At 40.2% G+C, this 21,346-nt stretch overlaps 2 protein-coding genes across 2 annotated transcripts; both read right to left on the bottom strand.

The window, feature by feature from the left end:
• Positions 1–4,600: 4,600 nt before the first annotated feature.
• On the bottom strand, positions 4,601–7,807 carry LOC113681911 (melanocortin receptor 4-like). Its single transcript, XM_089201291.1, has 2 exons — positions 7,669–7,807; positions 4,601–5,880 (listed from the first exon to the last, which is right to left on the bottom strand). The coding sequence occupies exon 2, from the start codon at positions 5,840–5,842 to the stop codon at positions 4,895–4,897; it is 948 nt and encodes a 315-aa protein (XP_089057417.1). The 5' UTR covers positions 5,843–5,880; positions 7,669–7,807; the 3' UTR covers positions 4,601–4,894.
• Positions 7,808–17,019: 9,212 nt separating this feature from the next.
• On the bottom strand, positions 17,020–18,940 carry LOC113681889 (melanocortin receptor 5). Its single transcript, XM_027199021.2, has 2 exons — positions 18,803–18,940; positions 17,020–18,103 (listed from the first exon to the last, which is right to left on the bottom strand). Exon 2 carries the CDS (start codon positions 18,051–18,053, stop codon positions 17,091–17,093), a length of 963 nt encoding a protein of 320 aa, XP_027054822.2. The 5' UTR covers positions 18,054–18,103; positions 18,803–18,940; the 3' UTR covers positions 17,020–17,090.
• Between the last annotated feature and the right edge of the window lie 2,406 nt (positions 18,941–21,346).

Below are 21,346 nucleotides of genomic sequence, written 5' to 3'. Positions count from 1 at the left end.
ATAGACATTGAGTTACATTGGAACCAGGGAGAGCCAACCGAACAACCTGAACAGGAAACAAACGTTTATAATGCAAAAGTATAGACCAAGTTCTTGGTATCATGCTCGTTACCTTTTATGTGTCGGTTCTCGAGTTAAAACTTTTTTAATTTGCTCGGTTAACTGCAAAGTTTTTGGGTGCTCGATGAAAAGAGTGTCCTTGTTCTTCTTGGTTCTGACTTTCGACACTTCTAAGCGCAACAAAACAAGCAACCGCGCTAGCAAATAGTTTGGTGCACTTTTCCATTCAAAGAACTACTGTTCGAAGTAATTTTTAAAAGAAAAGACTACTTAACAAACAAAATGATGAGGAAACGTCTGTTCGAAATTAAGATTGATTAAGAGTATTTGCGAACTCAAATTGATTTTCCAGAAAAACAAAGATACGAGAACTGAAAAAACATCACAACATCGCATCACAGATATCCTCAATTAAGAAAAACGACTGATGCCAACTGCACTTGTCTGTAGTGGAAAGAAAGTTCTTTCTTTTGTATGTAGGATCGAAATACATACACCTGCCACACAAAACCTAGCGAGGTACAGGGCGAGAACCAATCCTCAATTCAAAAGATGTAAATTCACGTCAAGTGACGACATTATCTAAAAAGAAGATAGAATTCTTGTACTACTTACGTTTAAACGACGAAGTAAATTAAGAAAACCATGAAATTGTGTGGTTAAATAGTAATCTCAAAATTGGGACATATTTTTCTCCTCTAATAAATTTGAGATCATTTCGAGAGGTAACCGAAATGCACAGTTTTGTTTATATTTCAAAACTTAACAGAGTATGGTGCAATAAATAGTTGGTCTCTTTGACCAATAGAAGTCTTCTAAATGATGAGGCTTTTAGCTTTAACAAGTCACCTGATTTGACATCTGATGATGAAAGGTGGCTAAGTACAGTTCTAAATGCAGCATCTGGCTCAACAAATGTAATTTGTGTTTTCCTCCCTTTTTCTTCCTTTAATTTGTAACAAAATTTAAGGAGGCGAAGGAAATAAGGACGACCAATCTAAATAATTAACAATCTGCCATAAAGCACTTTGAGAAAGCAACATTTTTTTAAGTAAATTTCAAGGTTAATCTACTCAAATACTGTTTACTGAAATACGAAAATATTACATGATGATATAAGAAGCAAAGTGCACTATAAGAAAGTTTTAAAATTTTCCGAAAAGCGAAAATTTATGCAATACTTGCAGAAAGTAAATACCCATAATCTTTTCAATCTTGTACCATGTCCTGACATGGTGTAAAACCTTTCACCGTCGAATCAATATTTGTTCAATATTCAATATTTGTTCAATATTTGTTCAAAAGACAAATCTTTTTTTTCTTCCATTGGCTCCCGAACACCGCGAGCAGGAAGGTCTTAAGATGAAGATCAGCGTCCTTTCAATATCATTTTACCTCCGACAGTGAGTTCGTTGATCGGTTTGCTCAACAGGTGGCTTAATTTCTCCGTTTTAATGGCGGATCTGCATAAGTGAGAAGAGCGCGATAGAAGTGCGAGAGGTGATGTAATGTTTTCCATTAGCTTTCACAGAAAAAAATTTTTTTTTTCAATTTCCTAAAAACTTAATATCTTATAAAAGAAATAGAGGTCTATCAACTTCTGAAATTTTATTTTGGTATCTTTTTTTACTTCAAGAGTTATAAAGCAAAAAGTAATTTGAGAGTAGAAAGGAAGGCGCAAGATTGATGATACTTTATATCAGCTTCTTCTCGTCCCCGAATTAACGATTTCAAACCACTGTTGATTTTCAAAGCACACTGTACAGTTTTTTTCACAGTTCCGAAATGGCTCATTTGCTAGTTCTTTCCTAAAGCTAGAGAGATTTTTGTTCTCATTAAATTGTTGTTTTCAAGCTGTTATCGTGTTCAAAAGCGACAAGTCTCCTTTGCCGTTGCGGCGAAAGGAAAATTTCTTCACTGTTTGCATCGGAGCGGAAATATTGTTCACTGATATAGAAAGGGGTTCCTAGTAGACTTGAGAGATGTAGTGGCCAGAATCTATTTCTATCGAAGTTACCGAAGGCACTAGTTTGCGAAATATATCGTCGTGAGTCTATCATCATTCGCGTAGCATTACACTTCGAGCACCGATCGTTGGCAAGCTGTGTTGTGTTTCGAGTGAAACTTTCCTTCCTGTGCCTGACGTTTTTTCCTCCTCTTTTTGCTTCGACACAAATGGTTACATATACACGCGTGTTGCACTAAACCTTCTCGACCCAACTTTAAAATACAAATCCCAGACACCATTTTTTATTTCGTCATGTGTAGATCACGTTGAAAAGAAACGTGTTGATTAAAATGCGTCGTCAAATGAAGTTATCTGAAACGTCTCGGAAAGAAAAAATAAGCTCCCATTCTGTTTAATATTGAAAATTGCAAAATTAAATTATATTATAAGCTTTAAGAAAATCTATACCATTACTGGGATAGCGGGCATAACTTTCACGCTATCTCTGTTTGAATGAAAACGCTAATTTTCCTTCTGTGATACCTTAAAAGGAAATATTCTATGTGATGTAAGATTCCCTAGGAAGGATCGTCAGTTGTTCTTTTAACATGGCGTGCTTGCATCAGAAGTAAAGGAGTTATCCGTCGTTTAATCGGCCATCACTCTGGGCGAGACACGGGCTGGGGAAGAGTTCCTTTTCTTGGACTTCTCACATCTCGTGCTTTCCTCACACTTTTCTGTACCCGGCTCAAACTCAAAAGCGGATAACGCCTGTAACGCAGGCTGTTTCTATTATCTTTGTTAATAGTGTTAGTTAGCAATATCTTCCCCATCCTCTGGTTCCAAAAAGGATGCAGATGCGGTCAGAGAAAATAAAACCACATCAAACAACATTTCTACAAATTGAGGTTTTAATAAGTTATCGATTTTACATTACAGGCATATCAAATTATACCTCCTTCTTGTTATGGCAAATGTGTATCTTTTCTTTTTTCTCTCAAGTAGGTCTTATATCTCCGCACCCATTCATTTACACTAATTCTTTTCGTTTTTCCACGTATTATTTCTCCACCATTATTTTCGTACTTTATGTAAATTACGCCGCCCTTTATATATCATGTTTCATGCCCCTGTTAGCAGTGTGTCTTATTTTGCGTCGATATAAACCTTTTTTATGTCTTTTATGTTCCCTTGGCATTTGGTTAGTTTTTTGGTAAGTATCTTCGCATTCATTTTTCCCGTCTTATCTATCAGTACTTTTTTTTTGTAAAAGTCGTTTTTCTGTTACTTAGGTGTTTACTTCTTCTTCACGTGCGTATTAGACATGTTAGAGAGTAGTTTAATAGAATGCTGAATAAACGTGTTTTAGTGAAGTGGGCCCATGCCCCTTCACTTCTAGAATAATGTAAAATTACAATGATGTTTATCACTTTCCAAAAATTCCTTAAGGTTATCACACATCCAAAAGATCCTATCCAATAAGTCAATGTTATTTTAACCATGCAAAGATCTCTTTTATGTGTCTTCTTTCAAACATTTTATGTTATTATTATGCAGCTGTCAAGCATCATCTTAGACATCTTATAACATATACAATTATACAATTCAGTATAATTATGTCAAAGTGTTTCACCTTGTCTGACATTGTTTGCTTCTTTTCAATATGATATCAGGAAACATTTTGTGATTTAACACCAAATTTTGGCTCAAGTTCATTAGCATTCTTCGTTCTCATTTTTACACAACACTAACAAAAACAAGTAGGGTTCCCTCTCAATCTTTTCAAATAAATTGTTACTACTGAAATACCTTTCACTGAATCGAGGCTTTTATATATTACGATGTAATTAATGTAAGTCGGACGGTATTAAAGGAAAAATCAAACTGATTTAAAATCTTCCCGACTTTCCATTCTTTCTTTAAATAGATGTTTAAAGATTTTGAAATGGGATATTGATTGGATTTATAGGATTCCGAGCCCTAAGGAAAATGATTACTAATATGCCTTTTCTTTCTTCAGGCATTCGTATAGCATAAATCATAGGATTTATCAACGAGTTGGCCACTATGAATGTTATCGTTACCACCAGAATGTAAATAACGACCTATTGAAAAAAGCTGTAAACAAGCTCAGGAATGGAAACCCAAGAACCGCAGAAAACGATCTCTGGCAGGAACATAATCAGAGATCCGGAAGCGACAAGAAATAAAGTACCCGTCAGTTTTCTTTCCCTCACACCGGCTGCACCGTGATGTCGAGGATGACGATTGCAACGGACTCTGAGATTGAAAGGACAAAATGCACCGTGTACTTGTTCTTATAAAATGAAAGCGAGGTCAGGAAGGGAAAGTTGATAGTAATCCTAAAGCATTTCCTAGAATGTGTAACAACTTGATATCAGGTCTATGGCATTCCCAAATATCACAGTAGAAGTTTCCATACATTCCAATCATCAGAGGCCCGTACACCAAACCAATCAAGAGATCGACTATGGTCTGGTGGATGATCAGTTATATAGACTTCTCCGGCGCTGAAATTGGCGCTACTTGAAAAATACGGTGATAGTGATGATATTGAGGATATATATTTAATTTCTAACAAGACATTTGTTTAATTCGGTTTTTGCATGACATCATGAATTATCAAACCACGTGTCTGTGTCATCTGCCTTAGCCTTCTGCTTTGGCAGATAACCCCACAATTGCCTATCACTTCTCCATCTTCTCATATTGTATTGTTACCATTGAATTATCTTTTATGACCAACTTTTTCCCACTATGTAATCAAAACAAGTCGGACGGCATTGACGACAAAATCAATTTGACTAAAAATTCTCCCTACTTTCTGTTCTTTGCGAACATTTTAAACACTCTTTAAATAGATGTTTAAATATTCTGAAGTGGGATATCGATTGGGTAAACAGGGTTTAAAGCCCCGCGGAAAATTATTTGCATTATGCCTGCTCTTAGTTCAGGCATCCGTATAGCGTAGATTATTGGATTTATTAGTGAGTTGGCAGCCACAAATATTATTTTTACCATTTCAAAGTGAAATAATGACTGATTGGAGGGGTTATCGAAAAGCTTGGAATGAGAAGCCAGAAGGCCCCAGAATACCACCATCGGTAAGAACGTTATTAACGACCCGAGGGTGATAACAAATGAAGTATTCGTCAGTTTTCTTTCCCGCAGGCCGGCTGCGCCATGGTGTTGAGGATGACGACTACACCGGACTTTGAGATAGATAGAAATATAACATACAACGACAACAAAAAGAAGAGTAAAAAAATATGCGAAAGAAATCAGTCTAAAAAAATCGTAAGAGTGAGTTATTGTGAATAAGTTAATGACGCTAGGAACCAACCAAACGATTGTTATAATCACTCCATAAACCCATTTCTTGATGAAACGATGCTTGAAAGGACGAAATGTAGCGTGTACTCGTTCTAATGAAATAACAGCGAGGTTAAGAAGGGAAACTTGATAGACTTGTAACCCTAGGACTAACTCTAGTAACAATAACAAAGTGACATCAGGCCTCTGGTAATCCCACAGATCACAGTTTAAGCTTCCGCTCCATTCAATCATCAGAGGCCCGTACACCAACCCGACCAAGAGATCAACTATGGCCTGGTGGATGATCAAGTATGTACTCTGCCGCTGTAGCTGGCGCTGCTTCATAAATACAATAATGGTGAGGAGATTGAGGATGACAACGGTTAGGCATTCAGTGCCGAACACGGCAAACCACGGGACACAATGTGATGGAGAAAGCGGCTTCCAGTGCTTTTGGATCGTGTCATTATCGACACTATTGTTGAGACTTGGAGCCATTGAGTTTCAATCGATCCAGCCACCACCAACCGAGTGACCTGAAGAGAAGAGAAAAACGATATGATGTGGAAAATGTAATAGCAAAGTTCTGGGTATCAAAACATTACGTTTTATGTGTCAGTTAAAAAAGTTTGAATGCTGATAAGAGACGATGCCGTGAGAACCAGCAGGACTACTTTGAGTATTTTGTTGCGAGCTAAGCTTCTCAATTCTTTGCCACTCGTTTTTAACTCGTGTATTGCGCATGCACAACACGAGTTATAGAGGGTAGTGGGAAAATGCGGTCGCTCGATCGCTCGATCGCTCGATGGGCTGTAAACTTTATGCAAATGAGGTACGCACGTTACCTATTTTTAAATTGTTGTCCATGTTTTTTAAAGCTCCTTGAATTCGTAAGACCTTCTTAAAACAGTCTTACTTTGTGTACAGAAAATTTTGAAAGCTCAGCTATTCACAGATTTTCTGTACAAAATTGCACGCAGTCGTTCAACTGGAATCTTTATTAAGTGCGTGTAATGACAGCAATATGAACAGTTCGTGTCATGAAAACAAAACTTTTACCGTACTGAACTGCACCGCGATACAGTTTAGTCTGTAATTCTTGCTTCTGGCAGTTAAACGTTTCCGATGGAATCGACCAGTTTTCTTTAACCGGCTTACCGCTCAACAGCAATTTTTTTTTTTTCGTTTTAGTTTCAACAAGCGGCGCCAGCGACTAGCGGGCGTGCGAGGATTCACACTGAAATAAGAGAACAGCCTTCGTTTTTTATAAAATTGTAAATTGCAATCCCTGAACTTGAAAACAATCCGAAGATTCATTACAAATATTATTTACTCCAAAGCGTTCGGAGTTTACAGGTGTTCAAAAGCTTTTTCTGTCATGCCTTAAGACTAGGGACAAAATCGATCATTACATTTCGTGTCGTGCGTTTTTTCTGTGTGAAGCAACAGAATGTGGCGGGAACTGACGAGATTACGGTAAACACGAAAATCAAATAACATCTAAACAAATAATTTTGCCACCGATTTTCAGTTAATTTTTACCGAACAATTTTCTTTTAAGTTTCAAGACAATTTGAAGATTCAAAATAAATATTACGTACTCAAATGCGAAAGTTATACACCACAACAATTGATAAATAGGTCCTGAAATGAAATTCGATCTTGTTCTTGATTATACGTTGCCTAGCACGTGACCAAAAATCTACCTAGGGCAGTCTGGGCTTAGTCATACACTCAAAACTCGTTTCCGTTTGTCTCATTAGATAAACAGAGAATCATTCATGTTTTCATTTATACAGTATTGCCTTGATTTTCCAATATTTACAATGATAGTTTCACCTTTCACCCACATTTACTACCAAAAATGACATATGTTTAAAACACATGACATCATCCACCCTTGTCAAATAAAATGGCATGACCATTTCAATTGTAATGCCTTCTTATCCCAACGTTAGTTTGTTTCTTTGCTACATTAGCGAACACTGAACTACTGCTCGTACTCTAAATATGACAATCAACCACAAAATTCCCTAAGCCAGATAACATTAAACATAATCCAAAAAATCATGTAGGTCGTCTGTCAATTCACGAGTTTGCTCACAGAGCACTTTGATGTGGTTCTGATTCTTGATGTTTCTGAGCGCTAACGAAACCGCCAGCTGCGCAGGCGACCATTTTGGTGGTTTTTCTTGTTTTTTTATGTTTTTATTTTTTATTAAAAGGATTAGGACTTCCAAGGATAACAACAATAAAGGAAAATTAAAGAAACAAAATACGGAGTCTGCTTCTGTTCGAAATGACAAGTAATGAAAAGTACTTACGAAAAGAAATTGATACGCCAAAATAAATTCGAATTTCTTTCTTCCCAGAGAGTTTCATGAATCAGTCATGAGTAGATTTTAAATTTACCACCAGAGAGTCAGCTTTATCAACATCATTGTTGCCGTTCTTGACGTGCCTTTCCCTTTGAGAGTTTATCTTGCTTCTTTTCGTTATGGATCTGACGACCAAAAAACCTCTACATGCAACGTACCCTAATAACATCAACAAGGATACGAGAGGCCAAAAAAATATCACAATAATCGCATCGTAGGTATCCTCGAGTAAGGTAAACGACTGATGTGAACAACAATTGTCTGTCAGGGAAGGAAACTTCTCACTTTTGTATCAAGGATTGAAATACGTGCACCTGTCACACAAACCATGGCGACGTACAGGGCGAGGAATAATCCTCTGTCCAAACTACGGAAATTCACATTAAGTGGTGTCATTTTCTAAAATAATGAAATGAATTAAGAAAGCCATCAAGATGTCTGGTCAAATAGGAATTTCAAAATTAGGATATCTCTGTCTCCTTTGACAGATTTGGCATCAATTTCAGGGGTAACCGAATGAACATTTTTGTTTATCTTTCAGCGCTTAACAGAGCATGATATTACAAACTATCAATCTCTTTGAACAATAAAAGTCTTCTGACCGATGTCGGTGGGAGAGCCGAACGAAGGGCTAACGCTCGAAACATCGGCTTTGAAACTCTTAAAGGTGGCCAATTTATGTTATCAACTCAGATGATTATACCAAATTTCACAGTAAGATTAACTTGGTAACGAACGTACGTTTTAAACTAATCAAAAGTTGGTCAGATCTTTTTCATTTACTCAAACCTAGGTTACTATCAATTAATTTATTCTCATATTACGTGGAGACAACAGCAGCGGACTGCGTCGGCTTGAAGGATTGCGAAAAATTATTTTTAAAATCCTGCTCTTAACTCAAGCATTTGTATGGCATAGATTATAGGGTTTATCAGCGAGTTCATGCTTGAGGAATAGCAAATTAGCTATCGGAAGAATGTTGAAAATGTTCCTCTGGAAAGAGCCAAAAGTAACTGGATATGGAAAACGAATACAGTTGTACATATAATCGTTGGCAGAATTGTTAAAAGTGATCCAAGGGTGACAAGAAACAATGTAATTGTCAGTTTTCTTTCCCTCAAATCGGCTACACCATGATGTTGAGGATGACGACTACAGAGGACTTTGATGTAAATGGAAATGTAAGAAACTAAAATCACAAAAAGATTAACAGCAAAGTATGACAATGCAATAATATCATTTCCATTTAAATCAGGGTGGAATATGTAGATTAGAGTTTCGCTGTCCTCACCCCAATGGGAAATATCCAATTTACATCTATTATCACACCATACATCCATTTCTTTATAAAACGATGCTTGGAAGGACGAAAGGATGCGTGCGCTAGTTCCAAAGAAATTATCGAGAGATTGATCAAAGTGCTCTGTGAGCAAACTCGTGAATTGACACATGATTTTTTGGATTATGTTTAATGTTAGCTGGTTCAGGGAATTTTGTGGTTGATTGTCATATCTAGAGTACGAGCAGTAGTTCAGTGTTCGTAGCAAAGAAACAAAGTAACGCTGGGATAAGAAGGAATTACAACTGAAATGATCATGCTATTACATTTGACAAGGGTGGACGATGTCATGTGTTTTAAACGTATATCATTTTTAACTCGTGAATTGCGCGCATGCGCAAGAGCGAGTTATAGGTACGATGTGGGGAATGGCATTCGCTCGCTCGCTCGCTCGCTCGCTCGATTGGTCGATTCCTGTAAACTTTTTTTAGATTTTAGGCTTTTGAGAGCATTTGATAGTTTTTGGCGAGCAATAAAAAGACGAAATGGCGACCTTTGTTGCTAAGAATAGTGGTGGGGTGAAAAAGAAGCCAATTATAATCTTTAAAGAGTTTTTTTTTTACGTTTTAGTTTCAACAAGCGGCGCCAGCGACTGGCAGGCATGCAAGGATTCACACTGAAATAACAGAACAACCTTCATTTTTCATAAAATTGTAATTTACAATCCTTGAACTTGAAAACAATCCGAAGATTCATTGAAAATATCACTTACTGCGAAGTGCTCGGAGTTTACAGATGTTCAAAAGCTTTTTCTGTTATAGCGTGAGATTGAGGACAAAATTGATCATTACGTTTCGTCGCGTGTGTTTTTCCTGTGTGAAGCAACAAAAGATGCCGGCGACTGACGAAATAACAAGTTAACACGAAAATCAAATAACACCTAAACAAACAGTTTTAGCTACCGATTTTCAGTGAATTTTAAAAGAACAATTTTCTTTTAAGTTTCAAGACAATTTGAAGATTCAACATTCATACAACGTACTAAAATGCGAAAGTTACACACCACAAAACTGGTAAATAGGCCTGAAATGAAATTCTATCTTGTTATTGATTACACGTTGCCTAGCACGTGACTTAAATCTACCCAGGCGGAGATCCAAAATGACGGTGGCAGGCTTAGCTTAGTTATATCACTCAAAACTCGTTCCCGTTTGTCTCTTTTGATAAAGAGGGAATCGTTAATGTTTTCATTAAGACAGAATTGCCTTGATTTTCTAATATTTACAACGAAAGACAGTAAATCTCACTTTTCACCCACATTTACTTCCAACCTTTTCTCTTAAACCAGAAACAAAAATGATAGACGTTTAAAACACATGACATCATCCACCTTGTCAAATGTAATAGCATGATCATTTCAATGGTAATGCCTTCTTATCCCAACGTTACTTTGTTTCTTTGCTACATTAGCGAACACTGAACTACTGCTCGTACTCTAGATATGACAATCAACCACAAAATTCCCTAAACCAGATAACATTAAACATAATCTAAAAAATCATGTGTCAATTCACGAGTTTGCTCACAGAGCACTTTGATTGTTTCTGGTTCAAAAGAAAAGGTTGGAAGTAAATGTGGGTAAAAAGTGAAATTCATTGTCTATCATTGTAAATATTAGAAAACCAAGGCAATACTGTCTTAATGAAAACATTAACGATTCCCTCTTTATCAAATGAAACAAACGGGAACGAGTTTTGAGCGATATAGCTAAGCTAAGACTGCCACCGTCAGTTTGGATCTCCGCCTGGGTAGATTTTAGTCACGTGCTAGGCAACGTATAATCAAGAACAAGATAGAATTTCATTTCAGGCCTATTTATCAATTTTGTGGTGTATAACTTTCGCATTTTAGTACATAGTGTTTATTTTGAATCTTCAAATTGTCTTGAAACTTAAAATAAAATTGTTCTTTAAAAATTCACTGAAAATCGGTAGCTAAAATTGTTTGTTTAAGTGTTATTTGATTTTCGTGATAACTTGTAATTTCGTCAGTCGCCGGCATCTTTTGTTACTTCACACAGGAAAAACACACGATACGAAACGTAATGATCGATTTTGTCCTGAATCTCATGCCATAACAGAAAAAGCTTTTGAACATCTGTTAACTCCGAGCGCTTCGCAGGAAATGATATTTTCAATGAATCTTCGAATTGTTTTCAAGTTCAAGGATTGTAAATTACAATTTTATGAAAAGCGAAGGTTGTTCTGTTATTTAAGTGTGAATCCTTGCATGCCTGCCGGTCGCTGGCGCCGCTTGTTGAAACTAAAACGAAAAAAAAAAACTCTTTTAAGATTATCATTGGCTTCTTTTTCACCCCACCACTATTCTTAGCAACAAAGCTCGCCATTTCGTTTGTTTTTTGCTCGCCAAAAACTATCAAATGCACTCAAAAGCCTAAAATCGAAAAAAAGTTTACAGGAATCGACCAATAGAGCGACCGAGCGAGCGAGCGAGAGCCATTCTCACGTCATATCTACAACTCGCTCTTGCGCATGCGCACAATTCACGAGTTAAAAAGGGACACTAGTTGAAAAAGAAACTGTTATACTAATTCCGGTTGTATTTTGTGTTGGCAACCGCCTGTCTCGGAAGACAATGGAAATCTGCACCTAAGAAGTAAAATCACGTCAAGCTGCACCGCCGGCTGTGGCTGTGAAGCCCAATGCGGGAGCCGCAGACCCGCTGGCATTTTGCGCAGGTAAAGTCATTTGTGGGGGTTGGTGGAATGGGGGCAGACTGGAGCCTCTGTCGCCTGCGAGTCCTCTTCACCTCCCACTGACTCTCCCTCTTCAACTCGGCTTGTTTGACGCCGGCTTTGACAGTCGATCGCCAGAGTGTACGGTCGGCTGTTGCTGACTCAAGGTTTCCAGGGCTGATGTTGCAGGTCTTCAAGTCACGCTTGCAGACATCCTTGTAGCGCAGAGTTGGTCGTCCTGTTGGCCGCGTCCCTGTGGCGAGCTTACCGTACATGATGTCCTTTGGGATGCGTCCATCATCCATTCTGCATACATGGCCGAGCCAGCGCAGTCGCCTCTGGGCAAAGGCCTTTCCTACGATGCTGAGAAGGGATATCCCACGATAATTGTTGCAATCGCTGCGCTCGCCCTTGTTCTTGTAGAGCGTGACAATCTTAGCGTCTCGCATATCCTGGGGTATCGTGCCCTCCTCCCAGCATTGGAGCAGGAGATCGTGCAGGTGGCCGAGAAGAGAACTCTCACTTGCTAGCTTGACAATCTCGGGGGGAAGGCCGTCACTGCCTGGTGCTTTGCCGCTGGCAAGGGACTTGATGGCTTTCCTCAGCTCGTCGACTGTGGGTGGTGTGTCAAGCTCTTCCATGGTGGGTAGGGTGGTGTTCTCGATGGCGGTGTGGGTGACAGTGGTCTCCCTAGAGTACAGCTCCTGGTAATGCTCCGCCCATCTCTCCATCTGTTTGCCGCGGTCTGTGATGATCTCGCCTGTGGTGGACTTGAGGGGAGCAATCTTGATGGCGCTAGGGCCTAAGGCTTTCTTCATGCGCTCATACATGGCGCGGATGTTGCCACAGTCCGAGGCGATTTGGATGCTGTGACACAGGTCGAGCCAGTAGTCATTTGCACACTTGCGAGCAATCCTCTTGACTTTGTTGCGAGCAGCTCTGTAGGCAGCCAGTGTTTCCTTGGAGGGCTGTTTCTTGTGCTCGAGGAGTGCGTTGCTCTTGGCAGTGATGGCGGGCTCCATCTCCTTGATCCCCGCCTCGAACCAGTCTTCACTTTTTCTCTCCCGCATTCCGAAGGCGTCTGAGGCCGCCTCATACATGGCGTCTCGGATGTAGTTCCATCGCGCTGTGGCACTGTCAGTTGGGCAGTCCTCTAAGGCTTTCTCCATGGTCTCGGCAAAGCGCTCACGCGGTCCTGGGAGTGAAACTCTGGCTGTGCCAATACGGGGGCGTCCTTGCTGTTTGGAGCGATGAATGCGCTTGGGCTGGAGACGCACCTTGCTGCAGACCAGGGAGTGTTCCGTGTCGCAGTCGGCACTGTGGTAGGTGCGAGTGATGAGCACGTGGTTGAGCAGGGACCTCCTGGTGATGACGAAGTCCAGCTGGTGCCAGTGCTTGGATCTGGGGTGTCTCCAGGACACTCTGTGCTGCGGTTTAGTGGAGAAGAAGGTGTTGGTGATGCACAGACCATGGAAAGTGCAGAGTTCAAGTAGCCGCTGTCCGTTCTCGTTAAGCTTGCCCACTCCGAAGTGTCCTATGCATCGCGGCCATGAGTTGTGGTCTGAGCCTACCCGGGCGTTGAAGTCTCCAAGTAGGAACAGGTCTTCTTTCTGTGGGATCTCTCTGATCTTGGCCTCAAGCTCCTCATAGAATGCATCCTTAGCCTCGGCTGTAGCGCAGAGTGTGGGGGCGTAGACGCTGAAGATGTTTGCTGGTCCAGAGGTGGTCGAGAGGCGGAGAGAGAGGATCCTTGCGGTCCCCTGAGAGGGAGGCTCCATTGAAGACAGGAGGGTGTTGCGCACTGCGAATCCGACCCCGTAGAGGCGGCGCTCTTCTGGCTCGAGTCCCTGCCAGAAGAAGGTGTAGTCCTTCTCCTTGAGACTGCCACTTGCGGGGAGGCGTGTCTCCTGAAGGGCGGCGATGTCGACCTTGAGTTTGGACAGCTCACAGTCGATGATGGCGGTTTTCCTGGCATCATGGATTTGCTGGAGGTCGTCAGAGAGGCCAGGACACATTGTTCTGACGTTCCAAGTAGCAAGCTGTAAGGCTGGTGATTTCTTGTTTCTTTGTTGTTTGCCTGGTGCGGGGGCTTTACAACCTGCCTGTCGGTTTTGCCTAAGCTCCAAGCACCCAATGGAGCAAGCAGGTTGTGGCGGGGTAGCAACTCAATTGTCCGGGGGCTGCCCGGCTTGAGGCAGGCGTTAGCTACCCAATGGGGCTCGAAGACCCCTCCCACCGTCGAGAGCAACCCCTGGCGCCCGGCTCTACGCCAAACGAGCCTGGACTTATAACCGGTAGACTGCTGCTCTCCGTGTTGTGCCTACGCCGGTCAGCGAAGCTGGAGTGACCACTCCAGATGCAGGCCTGGGCGGAAGATATGGGAATCCTGGTGTGCCCAGTCGCCAGGATCCCCCTCTCGGCGTTGCTGGTAGGGTCCGACGGAAAGGACGAGCCGATACGGTTGGTGCCAGCGCAGCTGCAGGAGTTGCCGGAAGGTTTCACATTGTTCCACCAGCCGCCTACGGGGCTCCACTCCGGATTTTCTGTCAGGGTTTACTCCCATAGCCTTTGCTTCTCCCAAAGCAACCACAAGGCAGTGGTGGTTCTGCGGCAGGTAGTACTGGGTTACAGGGTACCAGTAGCAGGCAAAAGATGTACCTGACCTGACTCCCTGACTCCCTGTTGTATTCTAATTCATAATATAATATTCGTCGGCTTATTGAGCTCCCACAGATCACACTAAGAGTTTCCGAAAAATCCCCGTGACCCCAGCTAAGGAGATCGACTATCGCTAGATTGATGATCAAGCAGGTACTCTACCGTCTTAGCTGCTTCAAAAACCCCCTCCCCCCCACCCCCCACCTCTGGCCCCACCTGTTCAAAGGCTGGATAACGCTATCCGCTGAATAATTCTTTGTCAGGTGGATAGCGCAAAAATCATTTATTAACTCTTATCAGCTGGATAGTGATTTCCCCGCTCTCTGAACAACTTAGCCCAAATCTGCAATCGTCGCTGTAAATACTGATTGGAGGAGAGTAGAAACGGCTCAATAACTCATATAACACCAATAAAGAAATCAAGTATGCAGAAACTTTGCTCTTTACATTTAATTAATCTTGGTTCGATGTTTGTGATAATTTGCCACATCAAAACATGTTATGTTTTTCCCTACTATCTGCCTCTACCCAGGCTACCCGTTAGCGCGCTGAAATTTTAAAAGAGAGGTCCAGACTGGCATCCTATCTAGCGGGAGTATAGTCGCCTCATACTATGAAAACCGGAACAAGCTCGTGTTCGATTGGCCAATTTGCTTAAGCGCAGACTACATCTTTTTTACCTTTGACCTTTTCAGTGATTTTTTCCGTATCACTTACTCTCTTCCTTCATATCAGTTCCAGCCGAGACCTTTCAACACAGCTTCCTGTTTGGATTTCAAAGTGCTTTTATCCCTATGAAGAATAATTGCAGGAAGAGGTGGCAGCAACTTGATCTTGATGACGTCCGAAAATTTGCAAGGCAACAACGTTATGTTATTTTCGGCATCATTCCCAAAAAAGGCAATTTGAGACCCAAGCATACTAAGTAAATAAAATAAAAATTTGAAAGATTGTGGCACGTTAATTTAAACAAGCTGGCGTAATATACATTTGAAATTTGTGTTAAGAACAGAATGATGGGTTACAGAAGAATCTCTCTTATTCCGTAAACTTTAGCAAAGTCCACGTGAGGATTGTGTACTGATATTGTGAATTGAAAGTGACACTTGTTGACATCAGGGAAGTCATGCGACAGCACTTCAGTGTATTGAAGCTATGTCTAAGAATAGAAGAGGAATGTTTCCGGTCCGAAACGCCGCGCAAAACAATTGACCATATAAGGGCTTTGAGATGAAATAAAGCCGTAAACAACTTGATTTAAAAATTACAGAATTAATGATGTCATTTCGTCTTTATTGTTTATCGGTCTTGAAACATTTTGACTGCGCTCTGTTTTCTTTCAGATAGTCCAAAACACTTAAAATCAAAGTCTAGGGATGTATAGCGAATAAACGAAAAAAGTTTTTTTTTTTTATTTTAGCTCCAGACGCCGCGTAACTGGTCCTGTTTTCCTTCTGTTTTACCTTGCTGCGCTCTGTGATCAGTCAAAAAACTCGCGCAAACCTCTTGACCAAGCAGGCGCCAAACTTCAACCAATAACGACTTAGTCATTCGCAAATTCGCGCGCCTCAGACAATTTGCTAGTTTCTACTTTGAGTTCTCAGCGGCTGCCTGTGATCTTTTACTTGGCCTTGAAACAAATATGAAATGATAAGCTAGATGACATCAATAATGATACTTTCGTCGAAGGTTTAGCCTCCCACCCAAGCTTCGTCACGCGTTTCTACCAGCGGACGCTAACAAGCCCTTGGTGCGGGAGGCTATAAGAGGTCAAGAGTTCGATGGGATGAAATATTGCATGTTTTACTCGATTGAAGGGAGTTCTTAGAGACGTACTGAAAAAGAAACAAATTTTGTTTGATCAATGGCTCCCGAATGGCAACTTTGCTATCAACCAGAAGATTCCTTTCGAATTTCGAAGTAATCGTTCTTTACTAGAACCGGAAACTTTTTCGGACTGCTCGTTTGTGATTGACAGTTTTTGTAATGTTGGCCTATCAAATTAATTAAACCATTATAACAGTGATTGTGATAAGCTTAATTAAGGAATCTTCACGAAATTAAAGATTCGCGCTGAACCAATTTTCCCTCCCTGTTTTGATAAAATTTGTTTTGGAGATACGAGCCGGATGAATGGGAAAATTACTGAATTCTATCATAACACAAATTGTGTTCTGTCCTATTCTATAGTACTAGGAGGCGGTAAAGCACCGAAGAGCTAGGGAGAAATACTGTGTTTCATGTTCTCCCTTAAAATTCTTCCGTCATCCAACCATTTTGCGTCTTGCAACACGACAGCACACCTGTGGCTTCTTTATCGATTGAAAAGATCATCTAAAAGTTTGCAAAATTGCGCACAATATTAGAAATACTTCTGCAATATTTGTTACTTTTACCTTCATGACAAAACTGCATGTTGTTATTAAACTCTACTGACAAAAAACGTACAATTAACCACGTACATATACTACTCTCGTCATGAAAGAAATTGACGTAAACAATACCTCCTCTTTTTAACTCAGATGGACGTCCCCACTCTCTCCCCTCCAAATTGAAATTTTAAGATGAATTTTACATCTACACTTAAAACAACATCATCAGGCTGTTTTTAAGAAATGGAAAGACTTTTTATTTAACAATTCTAAATTGTGTTGTATTTACAAGGCAGGTAAATAACTACAGATTTTGCTGAGGCAAAACATCCTTGTCTTTACTTGAGCGCTTTGAACTCCTGCGGAATATTATACGTAAAATTCCCTCCCTCAATTCCGGCATCCTTATGGCATAAATTATGGGATTTATTAGCGAGTTCGTAAACAAGAAAGTAACGGTTATGAGGAGAAAGTTCATAGTTGATCGCCTTGAAAGGCTCGTGAAGAACTGGAAATCAAACACAATGATACTTAATCTTATTACAGTGGGCAGAATAGTGAACAATGATCCAAGAGTGATAAGAAAAAATGTACTCGTCAATTTTCTTTCCCTCAGACCGGCTGCACCATGCTGTTGAGGATGACGATTGAAACGAACTTTGATATAGATAGAAAGATAGGAAAGACAAATCACAAATAGTTGAACTGCAAAGTATGAAAGTATGACGATAAAATCGAAATTAAGACTGAAATTACGGCTTGCTATTTGTGTTGCTCTTAGTGCTAAGGGTACAATCCAAGTTACTGCTATTACCACTCCATAAACCCAGTTTTTTACAAAGCGATGCCTGAATGGAAAAAATGTGGCGTTAACTCGTTCTAGAGAAATAACGGAGAGATTACAAAGAGACACTAACAAGAATATCGACTCGAAAACTTTTTGTATTCTCATCCATGATTCTTCATCAGTCGGACTGTTGTCACCCCACAGATCACACCAGGTACCTCCCAATCTGGCAATCCAAGCAGGTCCCGAAACACCAACTAAGAGATCGACTACTGCCAGATGGATGATCAAGTATGTACTCCGCCGCTGTAGCCGGCGCTGCTTCACAAATACAATAATGGTGATGATATTAAGGACGGTTATGACCAAAGACTCGACGCTGATTACAACAAGCCAAGGGATACATTGTGACGCCGGAGCCCGCATCCACACCTCATCGCTGGCTTTATTTTGAGTACCGTCGCTGATGAATGAAGCCATTGTGTTGCCTAAAATACTTGTATCGACTTGTAGCGCGTTTATCAAATCACCTGAGCGTGAAAGAAAGAAACAGCTAAATACAAATGAAAAAAAGTGGAGATTTGCTTTCGTAACAAACTACTGACAAGGATATACATGATCAGAATCATATCATGATGTAATGGTCGGCATGTCTGTTGCTTCTACGCTGCGATTATGAAAAACAGTGGTTTCATTTTAGTTGTCACAATTCTCGATAACTAATTTTGTGTAAAATCCGTCCTCAAGGTAAATTCCAATCTAAAGATTTTCTAAACAGAGCCGTTTTCCAAGTCACGTTAATAAAGAGTGCTGTGAGCTGGGATTCGCCAAACAGGCGACCAGGCGTTCTATATTTTTGGGAAGCGAAATAGATATGCTAGAAGGAAAGAACGCCTGATCACAGGTTAGAGTTCGCTAGGTCAGCTAACTTGTTTACATCCCCGTTGCCACCCAATATAGTTCAGTTTGGTAGTAACAACTGTGCGATTTGTCACACATAGCTGAGTTCACGAAAAGATGCCCGAATAGACCCAATTTAACTATCTGAAAAATCTGATTTGGGAGGCAAGACATATCTAAACACAAAAGCCAAACCCGTCTATTGAAGCATATATAAGAACGAGAGCTAGGATGTGTCATGGCTAGCAAATGATCATGCGATTTTATCGTATATAAGCCGAAATAAAACCTAAAATTTGACAGTTATTCATTCTGGAAGCGTGACTTACTTTTGTTGGTGGCTCCGGGGATGAACTAGACCTCAAGCAACTCCGATAAACTTCTAATTTTAATCCCGGAGATTTTCGGTTCTTTCCGTAAAATTATCCTCTCACAGTTCATTGCTTTCGTGCGCAGGTAGACCTAAAGTATGCGTGTTGGTGACGTAAAGGAAATAAATTTTAAGGGATCAGCTCATTGAGAGCGGATAGGCAATATCAGGCAAACAATAAAACATAGTAACATTGTTTGACTTTCATTTTAAGAGCATGTGTTGATGTTGGACATTGGACAATGGGCAGTGATTGGGAAAAACTGGTAAAATTCTCTGAAGCTTTGGCCGGCAACATTTAGTCACTTAAGATTTTAAAAGAATAGTTAAGGCACCGTAAACAACTGAATATTTTGTTTACCCGAACTGCCTTAATGCACAGCGAATATATGTTAACCTAGGTTGAGTAGGGCAATCACAGACTCCTTAAAAATAGTCCAATTGGGCCAAGATCAGTCTATGAAATTATTGACTGTGGACGCGCGGAATCTCTGAAACTTGTGGAACTTACAAGGAAAAATATTTTTCATTAGCACTAAGCATCGAGGGTTCGGGGCACGAAGGAAAAAAATTACTGTCATTGTATGGCGGAAATCTGGGGAAAATCGAATTTGGTTCGAGTTAGCGCGAGGTTCGAAATATCGAGGGTTTGAGTTATCAAGATTCGGTTAATATTATGATGACGAGGAAACTTATCTGAGAGCAGAATAACATTTTACATACGAGGGATCATTATAAGCTATAATCGTCGATAATTTATATTTATTTTGAAATCGTGTCCAATTCTACGTAGTAAAACAAACCTTTTCTCCCCTGTTTCCTGCGATATGAGCTGTCAGTCCAATACAGTTGTTATAAACTAAATATTGCTAAGTGGACAATCGACTGTGAACCATTTAATCAGTTTGAAGTCGTGTGTATATCATAAGTTATACACCTGCCGGTGATTTTGGTATTCGTGTCATATAGAGTACTGTGCTGCCAAAAAATAACAATAAACTTGACTGACCGTCTGAAAAGGCCGAAAGTTAATCGGAAATAAGAAAAATGTGTAAAGCATCCTATACAAATATTTTTGAGATTTTTCAAGTTTGAGTGCGGCTGTCAAACTGATAAAGACAGATGTTATATATTTGCCATTTTATTTTCGGCTATGACTTTTACATATGAAGTGTACTGGCGTTTCGATTTTTGAAACAACATTTTTTCGAAAATAGGTTCATGTGCAGGTTATAATTAAGACTGTGTGAAAAAAATGGAAACGTCCATAGGAATCTTTGAAAGTAACAAAAGTAAGTAAAAGGAAAACTTGAGTCTTCTCGAACATAAATCCCATCCGACTACCTGTAACCTGTCAATTTACCATTTCGTTTGAGCTCTATCAAAAAGGTTAGATGCTTTTGAAACACCGTGACTTCCTGGCTTGCATGGTTTTCTATTATTCCTGTAAAACAAGTTAGTTCTGGCAGCCAGAAAGCAGTCCATTCACCAGGCCACGATCCGAGTGACGACCCTAGCCACAACAACTTCCGCACATGCGAAGACGTTTGACGGTTAGGCCTGTCCCGATTGTGCCCGTAAAATGCAGGTAAATGCTAAAAAATTAACAAAAATTCAAACAGTTGCGACCCGAATTTCTTAATATTTTTATATGAACTGTTGATTAAATGTTTTATTTTTCGTTTTTTCAGTATAACTACTGGCATCAGTTAAGAAAACTGCTCGCAAATATGGGCGAGATTTATCGTGCGTTATTGTATCGCTCTAGACAGAAATCATCAGGCACACAACCTTACCTTAACGCCAAATTGGTCAGGCCAGCGAGTAGAATTTCTTTATCGCGAAGTAATACACAGTTAAAACCTTACCTTATAGAAAAAACGATAACCTCTTTTTGTGGATACCGCATTTGTGGAAATTGCCATTCATGCTATGATTGCGTGGTTATTTCCAAAGAGAAAAATGTGCGAAAGGGTCCTAAATTTACGTAGCACTCATAAAGCGCAAGCCGCGCGGATCCTCGCGCCAGTTTACATTTTAACTGTCAATTTAAATTAATTTCACGTTTGAAGGCGAACACATCTCTTTCACTTGCTAATTGAGTCCTCTCGCTTTACTTTGACAAGCCTATGGATCATTTTACACTTCCCTGGTGAGAATTTTTTTCTTAAGCAAAGCTCGTCGAGGGTGACAGGCTATGTGTTCAAAAGGTTGATAAAAATTTGAGAAATTTGAATAAATCGTTGACTTTCCGTGCTAAATTTGTGCTCTAAAGCAATATTGTGCGCAAAAATTGCTAAGAAATACAAAAATTCGAAACGCCAGAAGTTGCTCAGAAGTTGCCGTGCACAGCCATGACCGGCCTATTGACGGTCTCCACAATATCTCCCTGCAATGCGGACTTTCTCACAGGTCGCTATCTTGCATCCCAGAATCTGGAGCAAAACCCTTCTTCATCAGCCCGTATGACATAATATTTTGACCGCATGAATTGAAAGACATG

This window comes from Pocillopora damicornis, chromosome 3 (genome assembly GCF_964200805.1).
Source record: "Pocillopora damicornis chromosome 3, jaPocDami1.2, whole genome shotgun sequence".
Lineage (NCBI taxonomy): Eukaryota > Metazoa > Cnidaria > Anthozoa > Scleractinia > Pocilloporidae > Pocillopora > Pocillopora damicornis.
This window is presented reverse-complemented; position numbering and strand designations above follow the sequence as displayed.